This window comes from Eretmochelys imbricata, chromosome 5 (assembly GCF_965152235.1).
Source record: "Eretmochelys imbricata isolate rEreImb1 chromosome 5, rEreImb1.hap1, whole genome shotgun sequence".
NCBI classification, from domain to species: Eukaryota; Metazoa; Chordata; order Testudines; family Cheloniidae; genus Eretmochelys; species Eretmochelys imbricata.
The window spans coordinates 91,548,595-91,566,410 of NC_135576.1; the positions used below are offsets into that span (position 1 = coordinate 91,548,595).

At 41.2% G+C, this 17,816-nt stretch overlaps 1 protein-coding gene across 1 annotated transcript in view; it reads left to right on the plus strand.

The window, feature by feature from the left end:
• Window positions 1–17,816, plus strand: part of SLC28A3 (solute carrier family 28 member 3) — a 73,643-nt gene that overhangs the window by 48,072 nt on the left and 7,755 nt on the right. The window contains exons 9-14 of the mRNA XM_077816388.1: window positions 8,224–8,304; window positions 8,424–8,504; window positions 9,285–9,410; window positions 10,749–10,879; window positions 11,718–11,886; window positions 13,425–13,622. Of these exons, the coding sequence (XP_077672514.1) occupies window positions 8,224–8,304; window positions 8,424–8,504; window positions 9,285–9,410; window positions 10,749–10,879; window positions 11,718–11,886; window positions 13,425–13,622 (786 nt within the window). The remainder of the gene's footprint in view (window positions 1–8,223; window positions 8,305–8,423; window positions 8,505–9,284; window positions 9,411–10,748; window positions 10,880–11,717; window positions 11,887–13,424; window positions 13,623–17,816) is intronic.

Sequence of the window (17,816 nt, forward strand, 5' to 3'; positions counted from 1 at the left end):
ATGAGGAGATGTTTTGAATTAAGCATTTATTTACCCAAGGCTTTCTCTGCACAGATCAACAGTACTTCCTTTCTTTGAAAGAGCCGACAGGCAAGTTATCTTTCCTCTCCCTTCCTGAAGATAGGTTGGGAAATGGGCTGTCACTGATCCCATTGTTCCAGGAGATAAGAAGCTGAAATGTCTCTCTATCCAAGCTCTTATACCTTCTCTCTCCCATAGACTGAGGTGATAGCCCAGACTGGAATTATTCTCATTTAGCTTTCTAGCTATATAAGACCAACCTGGTTTGTTTCTTTTGTAGAAAATAGTGCACTTTGAACACAACACTGAGTGATAAAATCCAGTCAGGGGAACACTGTGTTTTCATACTTCACCTGCTGAATCACTCTGCCACCCTGAAGGCCCAAGATCCACGTAGTACACAATTCATGAGAAATTCTATGCCTCTGCTTCCATGCACAATTCCCATGATTGTGCATTTATAGTGGGCTGTTACTAAGGATAGTTAGAAAAGAAATATTTGAAAGAAAAAAAACCATATTTTCCCTTCTGATTTTTGTTGAAATTTTGGGGTTCTTTTGCTGATTTTTTTTTTTTTTTTGGTTTTGGTTTTTTTTTTTTTTTGGTGGTAAATTTTTCTGTTTTCCAACCATCTCTCACTTTTACACAGTCAGGCACCTAAGTGACCATTTCTATGCTCAGTCACTATGTTTTGTGAAAGCATGGTGAGTGCATTGCACGAATAAGAGCTTGATTCCAATGGACCTATAGCCTGTTTTTTAAAAAATGCTCCAGCAGTGACAAAGACATGTTGTGCACTGATATGTTAGCTAGGGCTACATTTTCAGAAGTTTGCATGTGTTCAAACATCCATATGTGCCTTTTTCTATGAGATAAACTGGAGAAAGACACACATGGAAATTTTAAAGTGGGATTGGATACTAGCAGAATATGTTCACACTGAAGGACAGGCAAGTCAGAATGGGCTGCATGGTTGATGTGGGCCTCAAAACTGTGCATATGCTGCTTATTTTCAGAATTGCGCATGGCTCAGTTTAGGAATATGCATGCTAATCATGTGTCAAGCTGGTGCCAGCCTGAAGGTGATTGTCTCTCTCATCAGTCTCCATTGACCTATGGGCCACCTACTGTAGGCCAAAAAAAAGCAGCAGTTGGGACACATTGGTGCATAAATAGCTTCTTATCCTCCCTCTGGCTGATCATCAATATGGTTTATCTTGGATTTTGACTTCCTCCAATTTGAGTAAAAGATACATTTAAGGAGACAGACGCAGCCAGTCCATTTACCTCCTGCATATTCCAACTCTTGCAATACTTTTTCCAGTGCGTGGGTATCAAGCTGGTCAAAAGTGATATTACTATCTTCCATTCTTTGCAAGTGGATTTTGCAGTAGCTTCAAAGAAATAATGAGGTACCACCCAAAACTTTGTTGGCCCAGGAGACGGGGGAATGGGCAGGATAATTGGATTGCCCCTTTGCAATAATCCAGTGCCTGCAATGAGACTTAATGTCCACATCCCAACTTTGGCTGCACACAGTTCTAATCAGAATGATACTTAGAGTAAGTGCATGCATAAAATTTTGTACATAGCCATCCTCCCGTGCACACAGAAGAGCACATCCCGATATACATGAGCAAGTGTCTTTGAAAACGTGGACTAGGATTTATCCTCTGCAATCATATTCACTAAATACACACAGAGCAACATTTTCAAAAGCAGGTACCCAAGCTGTGCCCATAAAATAGACAGGCACAGGCAAAAGCAGTAATTACCCATGCAAAATATGTATATACATGCAGAAAATGGTCAATTTTAAACACATACTGTTGCATGTTTGTGTGTGCACATGCATATTTTTCAGGCCCAATGTAGACCTATTTTTGAAAATATAGCCCAGATAGTCAAGATTAAACCCATTATTTTAAATATTTATTCTCACTAACAGAGATATTATAAATATTATTTCTGTAGGCAGGTGATGCTACCCTTTTCCCAGATCCATAAAGTAAGATCACACCAAATTGCCTTGACATAAGTAAAAATAGATCAGCTAAAACTTACCTGTCAGAATTAAATCTTTTATACTTCTTTAGAGATGAAATGTTATTGGATTTTTGTTATTTTGACTGCTTGTTCTTTATTTATGCCAGAGGTTTCTGGTTCATTAAATATAAGGGTCTAGTTTGAATGGTTGAGGTTGGAGAATCTGCCAAAGATTTCAAACCTAGAATGCACCTATGCATCATCTGCCGCCTGCTTCTTATTTGGGGTCTTATTGTGCAAGCTGCTGAGCACCCACAATGCTAGGCTTCCATGGGAGTTCTGAGTACTCAGCATCTCAGAGCCATGCGCTGCATACACATTAGGTGACATGGCTGAGAAGTCAAATGACACTTTTATAGGTCCAAAGGTGATTTCCCATATTTATCAGAATTAGTAGTGGATGTAACAGTGTGGCTAATCAAAAACACATTATAAAGGCCACAACAACGAGAGAGTTCTATTTTCTTTGGGGGGTTATTACACTAATAGCAATTAATGTAACATTTGTAGCTGACAGACATGAAATCATAAAAAGCTTTTTGATACTTACTTTTTCCATTTAGATGTTCACTTTTATTTAATTTATTCCTGGTTTAGGACTTGTCTGCACAAGGAAATAATTCTGGTATATGGTAGAATGTGAATTTAAAGTGCTATATTTATACCAACATAACTCCCTATGAGGACTCTTGTATTCTGGTAGATGAATGTCCACGCAGTGAGTTATATTGGTATAATTATAATGGTTTAACGACACCAGTATAATTATACTGGTATAACTGATGAAACTTTCCCACAGAAACAAGCCCTTACTCACCTTCATGGGCATTAGCATAGCATATTGGGCACAGGTAGAACAGGGCGTAGTTGTGGCTGAGTTCCAGCTTCTGTTCTGACCTTCTTACATTTGCTCATAAGCAAGGCTGAGTGTCTTTCATGGAGGTCCCGGAATAAGGTATTCAGTGGTTTTCTGGGACCTCCAGGACTCCTGCAGCGGCCAGTGCGGCCGACCCCATGGCTGCCCGAGCAGCCCCATGTCCAGCCACATTGGATGCTGCTCGGGTGGGCCCCAGGCAGCTGGTGCCGGGCACTGCCCCAGCACAGCAGTCCAGGAGCAACAGCGGCGGGGCCCCAGGCTGCCCCCACCTGGAGCAGCAGTGGGGGCAGAGCCCAGGGCCGCCCCCCACCCAAAGCAGCAGCGGCAACAGGGCCACCCCGCCCCCCAGCAGCAGCGGGGCCCCAGAGTACCTCCCCTCCAGGAGCAGCAGCATCCCCCTGAACCTCCCCCCTCCAGAGCAGCAGCATCTGTTGGAGCATCCCCGTACCCAGCACCTAAGATTTAGTTAGGGGTATTTTTAGTAAAAGTCCTGGGCAGGTCATGGGCCGTGACTTTTTGGTTATTGCCCACAACCTGTCCATGACTTACTAAAAATACCGTGACTAAATCATAGCCTTACTCTTAATTGTCTTTTACGTATTCTCTTTGGGCTGACATTTTTCACGCATGGTCACAGCCTTGAAAGTAAGGTGGGGGAGGAGGCGGCGGCATACAGGAAAAATCTCCCTTTTATTTCTGATTCAGGTAGCCATACACCTGAAGAATTACAAATGAGTGGTGCACGGGAAGAAGAACTACCTGGGGGCCTGAGAAGCACAACATTTCGTGTCCACCCTACTCCGGCTTTTTCTAGCCCAGTTTCAAGCAATCAGTGCATGTTTGCTCCCTGGTGAAGAACAGAGGGGAGCGTTTAACCTTAGACTGTGAAATGTACTTGACAATAAAACTAACCCAACAAAGAAAAGGAAAGGCTGATGCTGTACCCTTAATTTGGCCTGCTGTGCATAGATTTTTCTATATCTACAATGTGTGTGACTGCCCCCTATTTAGAGAACCCTGCAAGACCTAGGCATATTGTGAGAATTAAGGCTGTTGTTCCTTCATTCAAAACAGCTCTGCTTTTGCAGCCCCCCTAATGTTACCTTAAGGGCTTTTTCTTTGTGTTTGTCTAATATGGGCCAGTGAGCACAGCACAACTGAGAAATCAGGGTGGGCGCAACGTGTAAAAATAGTTTAATCGCATGCTGCATGTAGTTCAGTTCTTCTGGGTCACACTAGGGAAGGAAAGTCTGACATTTCCAAATTGACTCCTCCATGCTCTAGATAAAAGCTAGCCTAGGTATGACAGGTCATCTCAGTAATTAGATACATGGTAATTGGTTGTGTGCCACTTTCTGTTGAAGCCATTGACACAAGTTGCTATCATATTAAATAATCAGGGACTGACTTTTAAAAAACAAACACCCTATGTTCCATACCCAGGCAAGGGTGCAGATGATCACAATTGGAACATCCTGACTTGTAGGAACAAAAACTGCACCTGTAATTGTCTTCAGGTGCACAACAGGAAACCACTTTTAAAAATTCAGTTTCTTAAAGACAGTTTGTAAAGTGATTTTATCAGGGACAAGCCTGTAACAGCATTGGCCACTGACATGTGTAGTGCAAATGACAGAGGGGTAGCAAGTGACGGATCTTAAATGGCACATTCTTTCTTTCCCTCTCCAACTTGTCACACACTCCCCCAGCTACACTGAAACCTTCTGCCTCCAGTTGGGCTGTGAGAAAGGAAAGGATATTTGCTTGTAATTTTGATCATTTGCTACTTGAGGTTGGTGGCCACCAGTCTTCTTCCTCTCCCTGCAGTACTTTCCTGCTGGATAACCATGTTCCAAGAATCTGAGGAATTTCCATTTAGCTGCATCTCTTGTAGGGATACAAGTTGAAGTATAGGATATGGGATAAGAAGAAGGATGGGACCTATTGTAAGGATTATGCCTAGAAAAAGAGAGTGGTGGCTATTTGATGGTTTATTTAATCTCACTTTTGTGATACTTCTAATTCCTGATCTAATTCCATTATCACAAGATAATGCTAAAGGTTCCCCTGTCTGTCAGCTAGTATCAATTTAAAAGATTAAATGCATTAGAGGAACAGAGTCAAGCTAGAAGTATCCCAATATTAACTCTTTTGAAGGACAGAGGCAGTTATGGCTATGAGCCACATTAATATATTTTGAGAGGGGTTTTTTTTCCAAACTTCATCAGTGTAAGTTATGGTAGTAACTTTCCTCTGGAGAATTAAGAATTGAATTTATTGACAAATACTTTAGTACTGATGCATTTGATTTTTTATACTTTTTTTTAAATCTGTTCATGTTCATTATTTATGACATGTGACTCCTTCAGTTGCACAATTAAAATGCTTTCTGGCTTTAGAGGTAGTAGTTTAAACATTACTAATCTCTCTGGCTTATCATGAACCTCTACTGAAAGATTTTTTCCCTATTACATATTAGCATAGAAATGTTGAGTTCCTGTATGTTTAAGATATATACATACCAAATGATCCAATTTTAATTCAGGATGAAAAACAAAAAGCAGCTAATTACCTGCCAGACTGTGGGCCATGCATGTGTTACTCCATTTGTGATTCTTTTAAACCGTATGTTTAAAGAAAGTTATTTTCCTTCAGTTTCACTGCCATACAATGAATAGATCCCCGTGGAGTTACTTTTAAGGAACTTAGTGACTTTGCTCACTACTGCAAAGCTCAAACATCCAAGACGGACATAATTGGTGTTATTATTGTGGTGAGCTCTGCTCCCCTTATGACAAGAAGAGGAGTTTGTTAATACTGTATATGTTGTTATTCTACAGCTAAACTAGACTGGAGCGTGATAAGCAAGTTGCCCTTGACCTTGTGAATGTCCGGTCAACGTGGGTCCAAACCAAAACCTTTGATCCAAACCCTCTCAAACTTCTGGGAAACTTGGATCCAGATCTGGACCTGAACCTTTTGTCTGTTCCATAAATCTATAAAGATCCAGATTAAAACTTCCCTTTCATTCATACATACAGAACAAGAGAGGCAACATGGCTTTTGTAAAGGGAAATCATGCCTCACCAATCTATTAGAATTCTTGGAGGAGGTCAACAAGCATGTGGACAAAGTGATCCAGTTGATACAGTATACTTGGACTTTCAGAAAGCCTTTGACAAGGTCCATCACCAAAGGCTCTAGAGCATACTAAGCAGTCATGGAATAAGAGGGAAGGTCCTCTCATGGATCAGTAACTGCTTAAAAGATAGGAAACAAAGGGTAAAAATAAATGGTCAGTTTTCACAAAAGAGAGATAAATAGCAGGGTCCCCCAAGGGTCTGTACTGGGATCTGTGCTGTTCTAACATATTCATAAATGTTCTGGAAAAGGGAGTGAACAGTGAGGTGGCAAAATTTGCCAAAAATACAAAATTACTCAAGATAGTTAAGTCCAGAGCTGACTGCGAAGAGTTACAAAGGGATCTCACAAAACTGGGTGACTGGGCAACAAAATGGCAGATGAAATTCAGTGTTGATAAGAGCAAAGTAATGCACATTGGAAAAAATAATCACAACTATACATACAAAGTTGTGGGGTCTAAATTAGCAGTTACCGCTCAAGAAAGAGATCTTGGAGTCATTGTGGATAGTTCTCTGAAATCATCCACTCAATGTGCAGCAGCAGTCAACAAAGCGAACAGAATGTTAGGAACCATTAAGAAAGGGATAGAAAATAAAACAGAAAATATCATAATGCCACGATATAAACCCATGTTACACCCACACCTTGAATACTACACACAGTTCTGGTCACCCCATCTCAAAAAAAGATATTAGAATTCAAAAAGATGCAGAGAAGGGCATTGAAAATTATTAGGGGAATGGAATAGCTTCCATAGGAGGAGGGATTAAAATGGCTGGGACTGTTCAGTTTAGAAAAGAGATGACTAAGGGGGGATATGATAGAGCTCTATAAAATCATGAATGGTGTGGAAAAAGTGCATAAGGGTGTGTTAATTACCCCTTCACCTAACACAAGAATGAGGGGTCACCCACTTAAATTAATGAGCAGCAGATTTATAACAAAAATAACAAAGGACTGCTTCTCACAACGCACAGTCAACCCATGTAACTCATTGCCAGGGGATTTTGTGAAGGCTAAAAAGTATAAATGGGTTCAAAAAAGAATTAGGTAACTGTGGAAGATAGTTCTATCAGTGGCTATTAGCCAAGATGGTCAGGGACACAAACCCATGCTCTGGGTGCCCCTAAACCTTTAAGTGCCAGAAGCATCTAGCACTAGCTACTGTCTGAGACAGAATACTGGGCTTGATGGACTATTGGTCTGATCCAGTACGGCCATTCTTATGTTCTCATATAAAAATGCGTAACGGGGTCCCTGCAGGGCCTTCCTGGTTCCTACCGCCGCTGGACTGCAAAAGTCACACAAAGACCTTGGTGCAGTGATTTACACCTGGTGCTTTTATTTACAAGCTATGCTCCCACCGTACACATAGTCCCCTTCTTACAGTCCACTGTGGGGGGGGGGCACCGCGCATGCTCGCTCTCGCTCGCTCTCTCTCTCTCTCTCCCCCTCCCCTCATTGCCTTTCCTCTACTGCAGCTTCCCTCTTTCTGCTTCCTTCCCCTGGGGCTCTTATCCAGCCCCAGCCTGATGAGGCAGCAGCTGTTCCAGCTTCCCCAATCAGAGCCAGGTGATCTACCCAGCTCCAATTTACCTCCCGTAATTGGAGCTGGAGTAACACAGGGTTGGCTAAGCAGTTTTCTGCTTAGCATCCTGTCACACAGTAGGTAAGTAGTTCCAGATCTGAACTTTGCAATGCAGGTCCACCAAACCTCACATCTGAAACATGCACAAAGTTTACAGAATTTTGATCTAGATATTTGCAGATGCTAACGTCCAGTAGGTATCTGAGTGGCTGACTACTGAGCTGCTTTAAACATGGCTACATCCAACCTGCAATATATTGTTATGAAACCATTACAAAACTATCACAGTTTGAGCTGGAAAGTATCCAAATCTATGAAAAGCAATTCATCCAAACTCAACACCTCTACATAGAAAACAATACTAGGAGTTCCAGAGTAAAACAATTTCTGAACTGAATAGTTGAGGTTAAATGATTGAGCTTGCAAGATCTTTAAAAGATTTCAAAACCAGAATGTATCTCAAAGACATTGGCCTTTTCTTTCAGACAGAGAGAAAATAAAAACTCTTTAAAATTGTAAGTTACTTTATTTTGTGTTTCCAAATTAGGTCCTGCCAATAGTGATTTTCTTCAGCACAGTCATGTCTATGCTTTACCATGTTGGATTCATGCAATGGCTCATTAAAAAGGTACCATGGCGTGGAATTTTGTTAATGCTTTTTATTTGAGATATTCAAGTATTACACAGCTGTTGCAACCATAGAGTCAAATTGTGGCATTTTTTTAATGTAATATTTATCATTTTTAGGTTGGTTGGATAATGCAAGTTACCTTGGGGACATCTCCTGTTGAGTCCCTAGTAGCAGCTGGCAATATATTTGTGGGACAGGTGAGTTATGAAATAGAAAAATAGCCTAGTATCCGTAATCACCCACCTATTAAAAGACAGAAATCCTGGACAGTGGAAAGTGAAATACCACCATTTAATGAGCTTCTGTTTCCAACAAACATCCCTTCTCTGTGAAGTTAGGACTCTAATGCACCAGGTGCTTGGTTTTTTGGAAGCCAGAATTCCATCAGTTTATAAATCAGCAATGACACACAATCAGGTAAGTGCTGAAGGTTATACCATGTTCACAGATGAAGCTCTGGCATGAAGCTGGGAGACAGACCCCCTTCAAGAGGGCAGTAGACTAGTCTAAAAATAGGAAGAAAGCAAAAAAATAAAAAACTGGTAGAAAATGAAAATAGGATAAGAAGGGGGGGGAAGTGAACAGAAACAGAAAAGGGCAGGAGAGAGAATGGCAGAAAAATAAGATAAGGGGTTAACTGTGAGGACATGGCCCAAAGGCATACAGGACAATGGAGATTCCAGTAAAAAAAGAAAAAAAAAAAACAGATTAGGAACCACTACATTACAGCAACCAAGAAATGACTTTCAGCCAGGCGAGGTGGATGTCCAGCACAATTGCACTACCTGAAAAACAGCACTTAGCTTTGAGAAAGCCCCATGCATATTCAGAGTATTCATCAGCACAAACATTAACTGTCTGATAACACCAAAGACACTCTGATAGAACTGTGTATTGCATTAATTCATAAAATAACTTGTCACTCTATGAGAGTTTATACCAAAATTATTCATTTGACAGTTGCTTCTCATTTTCAGACAGAATCTCCTCTTCTAGTAAGGCCCTATTTACCGTATGTCACCAAGTCTGAACTCCACTCGATCATGACTTCAGGGTTCGCAACCATCGCTGGCAGTGTCTTAGGAGCATACATTTCTTTTGGGGTAAGGAGGGGAAAATAAATCATGAAAATATAGTGCGTGTTCAAATCCCCTATACATGTTGCACCTGTAGCACTCCTAATTCCCTTCAGGGTATTATGGATTCAAATTCAAACAGCATTTTGAATCAGAAAGGTGTCTGTAGCTGAGATTCCTGACCAATCGTGGGTTTAATGCTTCCATCAATGTGTCCAAGGTTTATATGTGTAATTCCCATTATGACAACAAGGAATTCTCTATTTTCATATGTGTATGGAAGACTAAACCCATTGATTTGACGTTTAGTGCAGCATTCAGTAGCAGAAATGTTTACCTCGGTAATATAGAGATTCATCCAGCTCCAGTGCAGAGGGAATAATGGATGTATTTATATTTATAGTTTACATGCAGTAGGAACTGGCATAGTGGAATATACCCACGGTTCAACTGCTCCAGGATCCTGGCAGTGACCTCAATCAGATATTTCGGAGATTTATTATTATTTAGTTACATGATGGTAGCACCTAAAGGTCCCATTCAGGATTGGGGCCCCTTTGTGCTAGGCAATCATATAAAAAGACACTTCCCACCCCAGATTGCTTACAGTCTAAACTGACAAGACAGACAGATGAGGGAAAGGGATACAACATACACGCAGAATGATCAGGCTGACTATGGAACTAACTTGATGTTTGTCAACCCATTAAAAATATACATTATAAGGGCAGTGTGAGGGGAATTGTTCAATAGGACTAAGGGAATAGGAAAAGGAAGGAGGGGATTCAAGACACTGCAGGAGGTGAGGGATGAAAAGATGCAGGTGGGGCTTTGTGGGAGAAGGTGGAAAGAATATAGGCAGGAGGAGGTCAGGCCAAACAATCAAGAAGGAAAGAATGTCCAGAGTTCCAGCTGAGGAATGCAGTCTGCTGACATCACTGCTGTCCAGGGGCTTTGAGGCTACGTGGTCTGATTCTCACTCCCCCATTGCTGATTTTGCCACAGCTTCTGCCAGTGGGAGTCACTGCTCCTGAAAGCTGGCTTCACCCTCAGGAGTGCTACTCTTCCTCTCCCTAGCCCACCTCGGTATTTGGGACTTGGTGCCACCAGATTGGGATGGGTGTTATCACCAGAGGTAAACAGGTGGCCTTCTCCATACTATTCACTATTTTGTATCCCTGTATCATACGGCTGCTTACTCTTCTCCCGGATAAACAATGCTGGTTCTTTCAAGCTCTTTTTGTATGAAAAATCGTCCAGGCGTCTAATGATTTTCATTGCCTTTCTCTGGAATTTTTGTTGTTGTTTCTATGTGCTGTTGAGAAGAATTGACCAAAGCTTATTTTCTGGCATCTGGAATTCCAGGTTTCAGCGTCCCATTTACTAACTGCTTCTGTGATGTCAGCACCAGCATCACTGGCTATCTCCAAACTATTCTGGCCTGAGACTAAAATACCCCAAATAACTCTGAAGAGTGGTATAAAAATGGAGAAAGGGTAAGTAGATCTATGCCTAGAAACAGCAATATACATAGGTGCTCAAATATTATATTGATGAGAGCTGTACACTGCTTTTGCACACATTACACTAATTACACCCTGAGCTGTACAGAGGTTTAGCTGTCCCACTGGCATTTTCACAGAGACAGAACTGCAAAAGTCCAATACAATTCTACAGGATGTTTTTCTATTTGTTTATTGTTGCCTTTGCTTTACTCAGAAGCACTTACTAAATGTCTGTAAGCAAAAGCGAAGGTGGGTGGATTATTTTGCATACAAAAATCAGAGCATTCAGTGCATGTAATTTTTGATCAAGAAAATCTCTGTGGAGGAGTGCAAAGAGGCAGAAAATGCAAGGAGCCTCTCTTCATCAGCTTGCACCTTTGTGTAAGGCCTGACCTTAACCCTGTGGTGAGCATAGTGCCTACACCTTCATTCCTGCAGGCATGAGCAGTGCCCAGGCCTGATCCAAAGTTCACTGAAGTCAATAGAAAGAGTGCCGCAACTGACTGTAGAAGGCCTTGGATCAAAGCCCCAAAGAGCCAGGGAAGAATGAGGAGCATGTTCCACTCTTTCCAAGGATGGCAAAGCTTGAGGCCATCCTCAAGGTCACTTTCTAGGATCTCTTGGGAGGAATTCTGAGTCTGCCAGAATTTCTCTTAGAGGCTTCATTCACATGGTGGCCCCTCTGCAACCCCTCCAGTACACCTGAGAGCGCCAGGTGGGTGTCCAATGATGTAAATAGCTAGTTTATAATCAACTGCAGTGTAACCTTTACTGTTTCTCAACTTGTCCGTGAACTGGAAAATGTCTCTTTTTGTTTTCTTTGATAAAGAGACTCAAAAAACCTACTGGAAGCTGCTAGTCAGGGTGCCTCTGCCTCCATCCCATTGGTGGCAAACATTGCTGTGAACCTGATCGCCTTCCTTGCTTTGCTCTCTTTCGTTGATTCAGCACTGTCTTGGTTGGGGAATATGTTTAACTATCCACAGCTGAACTTTGAGGTATTGTCCTCATAACTTTTTTTTCATGATTTGTCTTTCTTAAAGAAAAATGCCAGTGATTTTTTTAATCAAACATTGTATATTTAAATATATATTTCTTTTTAAAAGAACTCCTTTAAATCCCTGTATAACAAGATAATCTGTGAAAAATACCTGTTGCAATGTAAACATTCTGTAGCCATAAATGTCTATGACTTCACCCCAAAGAGACTGCCATTTTGTGCAGAGTGAGTTTGCTTTAGCTCTAGTCTGTGCCAGAGCTACCTTCAATGAATAGAAAAACCAGAAGAGCTATTTGCATGCACCAGCCACACAATTAACACTTCACTAAACACCCACAATGCTTTCGCTTCAGACCACTGCACTGAATCTTTTATCCTTACCTAGGCAAAGCTTGTGAGGGCTATGTTACACAAGAACTGGCACAGCAGCACAGTGATAGCATTGTAGTGTAGACATTTACTACAGTGATGGAAGGGGTTCTTCCGTCACTGTAATAAATCCACCTCTTTGAGAGCTAGGTCAATGGAAGAATTCTTCTGTCGACCTAGCAGTGTCTACATCAGGGCTTAGGTCAACTTAATTACATCGGACAGGGGGTGAAATTTTTCACAGCCCATAGTGGTGTAGTTAAGGTGACCTAACTTTCCAGTTTAGACCAGCCCTTCCACGGGGAAAATCAGGTGTATCGGAAACTGCACTTAGTTCCTAGTTTAGACAAACTTGTGTTAGCTGAGTTTGTAGATTTTTATTGTAAGACATACCTATATCTTTTTTGCTGGGCTAAGAGTCTTTTTAAACCAGATTGTCTCTGGCCTGGTCTACGTGCAGTTTTTGAACAGGTATAGCTATTTTGGTCGTGGGGGTGATATTTTTTACCAAAATATTATCAGCCTAAAAGTGCACAATTATACTGGTATAAAGTTGCCTTGTACTAGTCTAGCTTATTCCTCTTCCCATACAAGAATAAGAAGAATACAAGGAGGGAGTATATGGCTTAACTATACCAATATAGCTAAAGCTGTACATCTTTTATATATAGACAAACACTGTGTCTACCCTAGGTGGTGGTCAACATAGTAGTTAAAACATGTTAGTTAACATTTTTTAACACTCATTTTCTCAGTGTAGCTTTACCAGATTATGTCAGATGAGAAATTAACCCTCCATCTCTCTTACCAATTCCCTGAACCACAGCCCCCATTTTAGGCCACAAGCCAACAAAGCTTTTAAGCATGTGTTTAACTTGAGGCATAAAATTAAACTATATGCTTAAGTACTTTGGTTGGATCTGAGTCTTAAATTGCTACTTTTGTGATAATTCAGGTAGACCTTACCATTAAAAATCCCCAGACTATTAGAGAGAGAGCAGCAAGATGCCAAAAACTATTTTTATATACTTTTTAAAAAAATATGTAGAAGTTTATTTTAAAGAATTTAGCAGATACCTTCATTCTTTGATTGACGTTTTCTTTTGTGATTAGCAAATATTTGGGCTTGTGCACCCGGCCCTCCTCTCTGTCTTGTATATTTTGCAGATCATTTGCGCTTATGTCTTCATGCCATTTTCTTTTATGATGGGGGTAGACTGGGAAGACAGTTTTATTGTCGGTGGACTCCTCGGTTACAAGACTTTCTTCAATGAATTTGTGGCTTATGAGCGTCTTTCAACATTGATCCACTTGCGGGAGAAAGGTGGGCCAGTGTACATTGATGGCGTGAAGCAATATATGACTGTGAGTAACATTTTCTAGTCTACTGATTTACTGGGCCCAATTCTTACCTGATGGCACTCCACTGATTTTAGTGGAATCACAACAGGGATGAATATGGCCCACTACTTTGACATTTTTGCTTGTGTTAAACCTCTTTTTATCTTTCCCCAATGGACCTCAAGTACTGAAGTTCAGCTTTCTCCAGACCCTGCTGTGTTCTTGCAGCCATGCCATCCTGGGCTGAGAGCATGTCAGATCCCACAAGCCAGACAAGGTCAGGCCTGGTCAGTTCTAGGATTAAAGAACTCTAAGGAAAGCCCAGTGTGCTGCAGGAAGTGGTATTAAAGACTAAGGTCTTGTCCCTATTGGGAATTTGTCCTGACTCCAGTACTGAATGGCCAGGCACAAATGTAGCTACACTAGTTGGAAGCCCAAGTTCATGGTTTGCACCAATAGGGCCTGGCTTGGTTCTGATTGGTGGAATCAGGGCAAATCGCCAAGATAGACAAGACCTAGTTAGGTGGCAGTTTTCTTTCTGAGTGGCGCTGGTCAAATAAATTTAGAGAAAACTTTTTCCCGTAAAAATTTTCCAAATAGAATTTCTGGTCAAAATGAGAGAGAGAAAGAGAGCCCCAGGCACCTCAATGCTGATTAGGGCATTCACTGGGGATGTGGGACACCCAGGTTCAAGAACCTGCTCTGAATCAGGGAGGACTCTCTCATGTGTTTTATGTGAAAAATTTCAAGTGTCTCATTTTTGTCCTTCATGGGAACAAAACCATATGTCAAAACCGCAAAATGTTTTCAACAAAACAGAATCCTTGTTTTCTGGCCATCCATCCTTATGAGCCAGTATTGAATCTGTGACACAGTGTTGTGTGATACTGCCGGTGCCCTCTCTTCAAATAAAATTTAAAATTGATATCCTAACCACTTATGGTCATTAAAGATCCCATGGATTATTTTCCAACAGCAGAGTTATTAACCCATTGTACCCTAGCAAAGAGCAGTATGTGGCTCTAAATCTCTGGGTGAACCTGAACTTTGAAAGATGGATGCTGTTGGCTATCTGGTCACATCTCACTTTGTTGTTATCATCTGTGACACAGAAGAGCTACTTTCACTATTATTGGTTCATAGAGGGAGTCAAACTAACTCTCCTTGGTAAAGATCTTGAGATCCTCACATGAGAAAATAATAATCATGCAAAGCACTCATATAAGAATTTGTATCCATAGGTTTCAAAGCACTTTGCAAAGTATCATTTTCCCCCTCACTGAAGGTAGATTTGAGTAAAATAAATATCACACTCATTTTACAGATGTAGAAACATGGAAGGCTCAGAGGTTAAGAGATTTTCCCAAGATCACAGAGGGAGGGAGTGGCAGAGCCAGGAATTAGTGATGCAACCACATACAAAGGTTGGAGGGAAGGGGGGAATCAGGAATGGGACTGCATTAGTCTTGCATCTGCATTGAGAGGGACATATCCCTTTCATCCTGCTGCACCTATGCTGTGGTGCAAAGGATTATTATTATTGCAGGATGACAGGTTTCAGAGTAGCAGCCGTGTTAGTCTGTATCCGCAAAAAGAAAAGGAGGACTTGTGGCACCCTAGAGACTAACAAATTTATTTGAGCATAAGCTTTTGTGAGCTACAGCTCACTTCATCGGATGCATGCAGTGGAAAATACAGTGGGGAGATTTATATACACAGAGAACATGAAACAATGGGTGTTACCATACACACTGTAACAAGAGTGATCAGGTAAAGTGAGCTATTACCAGCAGGGGTGGGGGGAACCTTTTGTAGTGATAATCAAGGTGGGCCATTTCCAGCAATTGACAAGAACATCTGAGGAACTGGGGGGTAATAAACATGGGGAAATAGTTTTACTTTGTGTAATGACCCATCCACTCCCAATCTTTATTCAAGCCTAAGTTAATTGTATCCAGTTTGCAAATTAATTCAAATTCAGCAGTCTCTCGTTGGAGTCTGTTTTTGAAGTTTTTTTGTTGAAGAATTGCCACTTTTAGGTCTGTAATTGAGTGACCAAAGAGATTGAAGTGTTCTCCGACTGTTTTGTCCCGTCCCCCGCCCCCTCCCGCTCTCCTGCTGGTAATAGCTCACCTTACCTGATCACTCTCCTTACAGTGTGTATGGTAACACCCATTGTTTCATGTTCTCTGTGTATATAAATCTCCCCACTGTATTTTCCACTGCATGCATCTGATGAAGTGAGCTGTAGCTCACGAAAGCTTATGCTCAAATAAATTTGTTAGTCTCCAAGGTGCTATAAGTACTCCTTTTATTATTGCAGGAGTTGGACATTGCCAGTAGCAATTTTAAGTGTGACCTGATGACTTGGACATGAGAGTTTTTGGGTTTTCAGATTTCAGATTTAATTTATATTCAACCTCAGACCCCTCTAATATATCTACGTGCTCACAGAGAGAGCGAGCACTCTGATGGATCCACCCCCACAGCCTATAACAACAAGGCTTCCTGTTTTTCAAAGCTAGGAGAGTACAAGTGAAGGCAGAAAAATCATAGGAAACAAAGCCGTTTCTAGGGAAAGCAGATACAGTGAGTACTTGACGAGCGTTCTCCTGCATATGTGCCGCATGACTGCAAATATCTAGAAATTGGTTATCGGAAAACCAGAGCAGGAACAAAGGAGCTTCTAATCAACAGGAAACCTATGAGAGCACTCATCAGACTTCAGTGTGGGCTTAAAATGTAGTTAGTGGGGAAAGGGATGCAGGGAGCAAAGCTTTCAACTAGGTTGGCTTCTTAAGGACTGTAGCCTAGTTTCACCCTCGGGAAGCTATCATATACCCTGCAAGTGGCTCTTGTCAGTGGAAAGTCCATTGAGGAAAGAGGTGAGCATCTGGAAATGGAAAGCAATACAAACTTCTCTGTGCTCTCAGGCCCACAGTGAGCAAGAATTGCCCCCAAAAGAAGATGGCACTGGTCAGGGAGCAGGTATGGACAAAGGCAGCCAGGGAATGCACTGATCCCAACTCTGCCCCTTGGGTTCCTGAGGAGCCCCAATAACAATTTAAATGTGCTCCTTTCCCCTGAAGGAAGCATTCAGCAAGTACCACCACCTGTCCTACCTCAGAGTGAATGCCTCCTAAGGTGCAGCATTTCCAGCTAGTGCAGGGGCCCTAACCCAGCTTGGATAATCAAACCCTCTGGGATTTTCAGTCCTAATCCAGACAACCCCTTTTAATCATCTGAACTTGAGCTGGGATGCATAAAGAGGGAAATCTCAAGAGAAATAGAGAGGTTATTTTACCTCAGTATTTGGCACTGGTGTGACCACTGCTTGATACAGTGTCCAGTTCTAGTGCCCACAATTCAAAGATGAATTGGAGAGGGTTCAAAGAAAAGCCACAAAAATGACTAAAAGATTAGAAAATCCTTACAGTGATAGACACAAGGAGCTCCATCTAGTTAGCTTAATAAAAATAAGATTAAAGGGTGACTTGATTATAGTCTATAACTATACAGAGGTATAACCCTTGTAGTAAATTAATGTAACAGTTTATTTTTTGACTTGTTTTGCTAATTTAAAATGCTCTTCATAGACGTTTGCGAGTGTTGAAATGAAAGGTACTATATCAATTTTAATTGTATGGCTGTCATATAACAAATACTAAACTTTTTTTTTTTTTGGTAGTTGTACAGATAGTATATATGTTGTGTTGATGTGGCCCACACAACACACAGAGAGCTGCATATGCAGCCGACAGTGGTAAATAGGTTGAGAACCATGGGTCTATAAGTACCTACATGGAGAACATATATTTATTAATAGCCTCTTCAGTCTAGGTGGGAGAGGTATGGCACAATCCCATGGCTAGAATTTGAAGCTAGACAAATTCGGACTGGAAGTGAGACATAAATTTTTAACTGTCAGGGTAATTAGCCATTGGAACAATTTATCAAGGGTTGTGGTAGATTCTCCATCACTGATAACTTTGAAACCAAGATAGGATGTTTTTCTATAAGATCTGATCTAGCTCAAACAAGAATTATTTTGGGAAAGTTCTATGTCCTGTGCTGTACAGGTCAGACTAGATGATCAGAGTGGTCCCTTCTGGCCCTAGAATCTATGAATTACTAGAATTCAGTTCAACGAGACCTGCTAATAAACAATAACGATACTTAGAATTTGATATAATGCTTCGACAAGCGTAACAAACATCA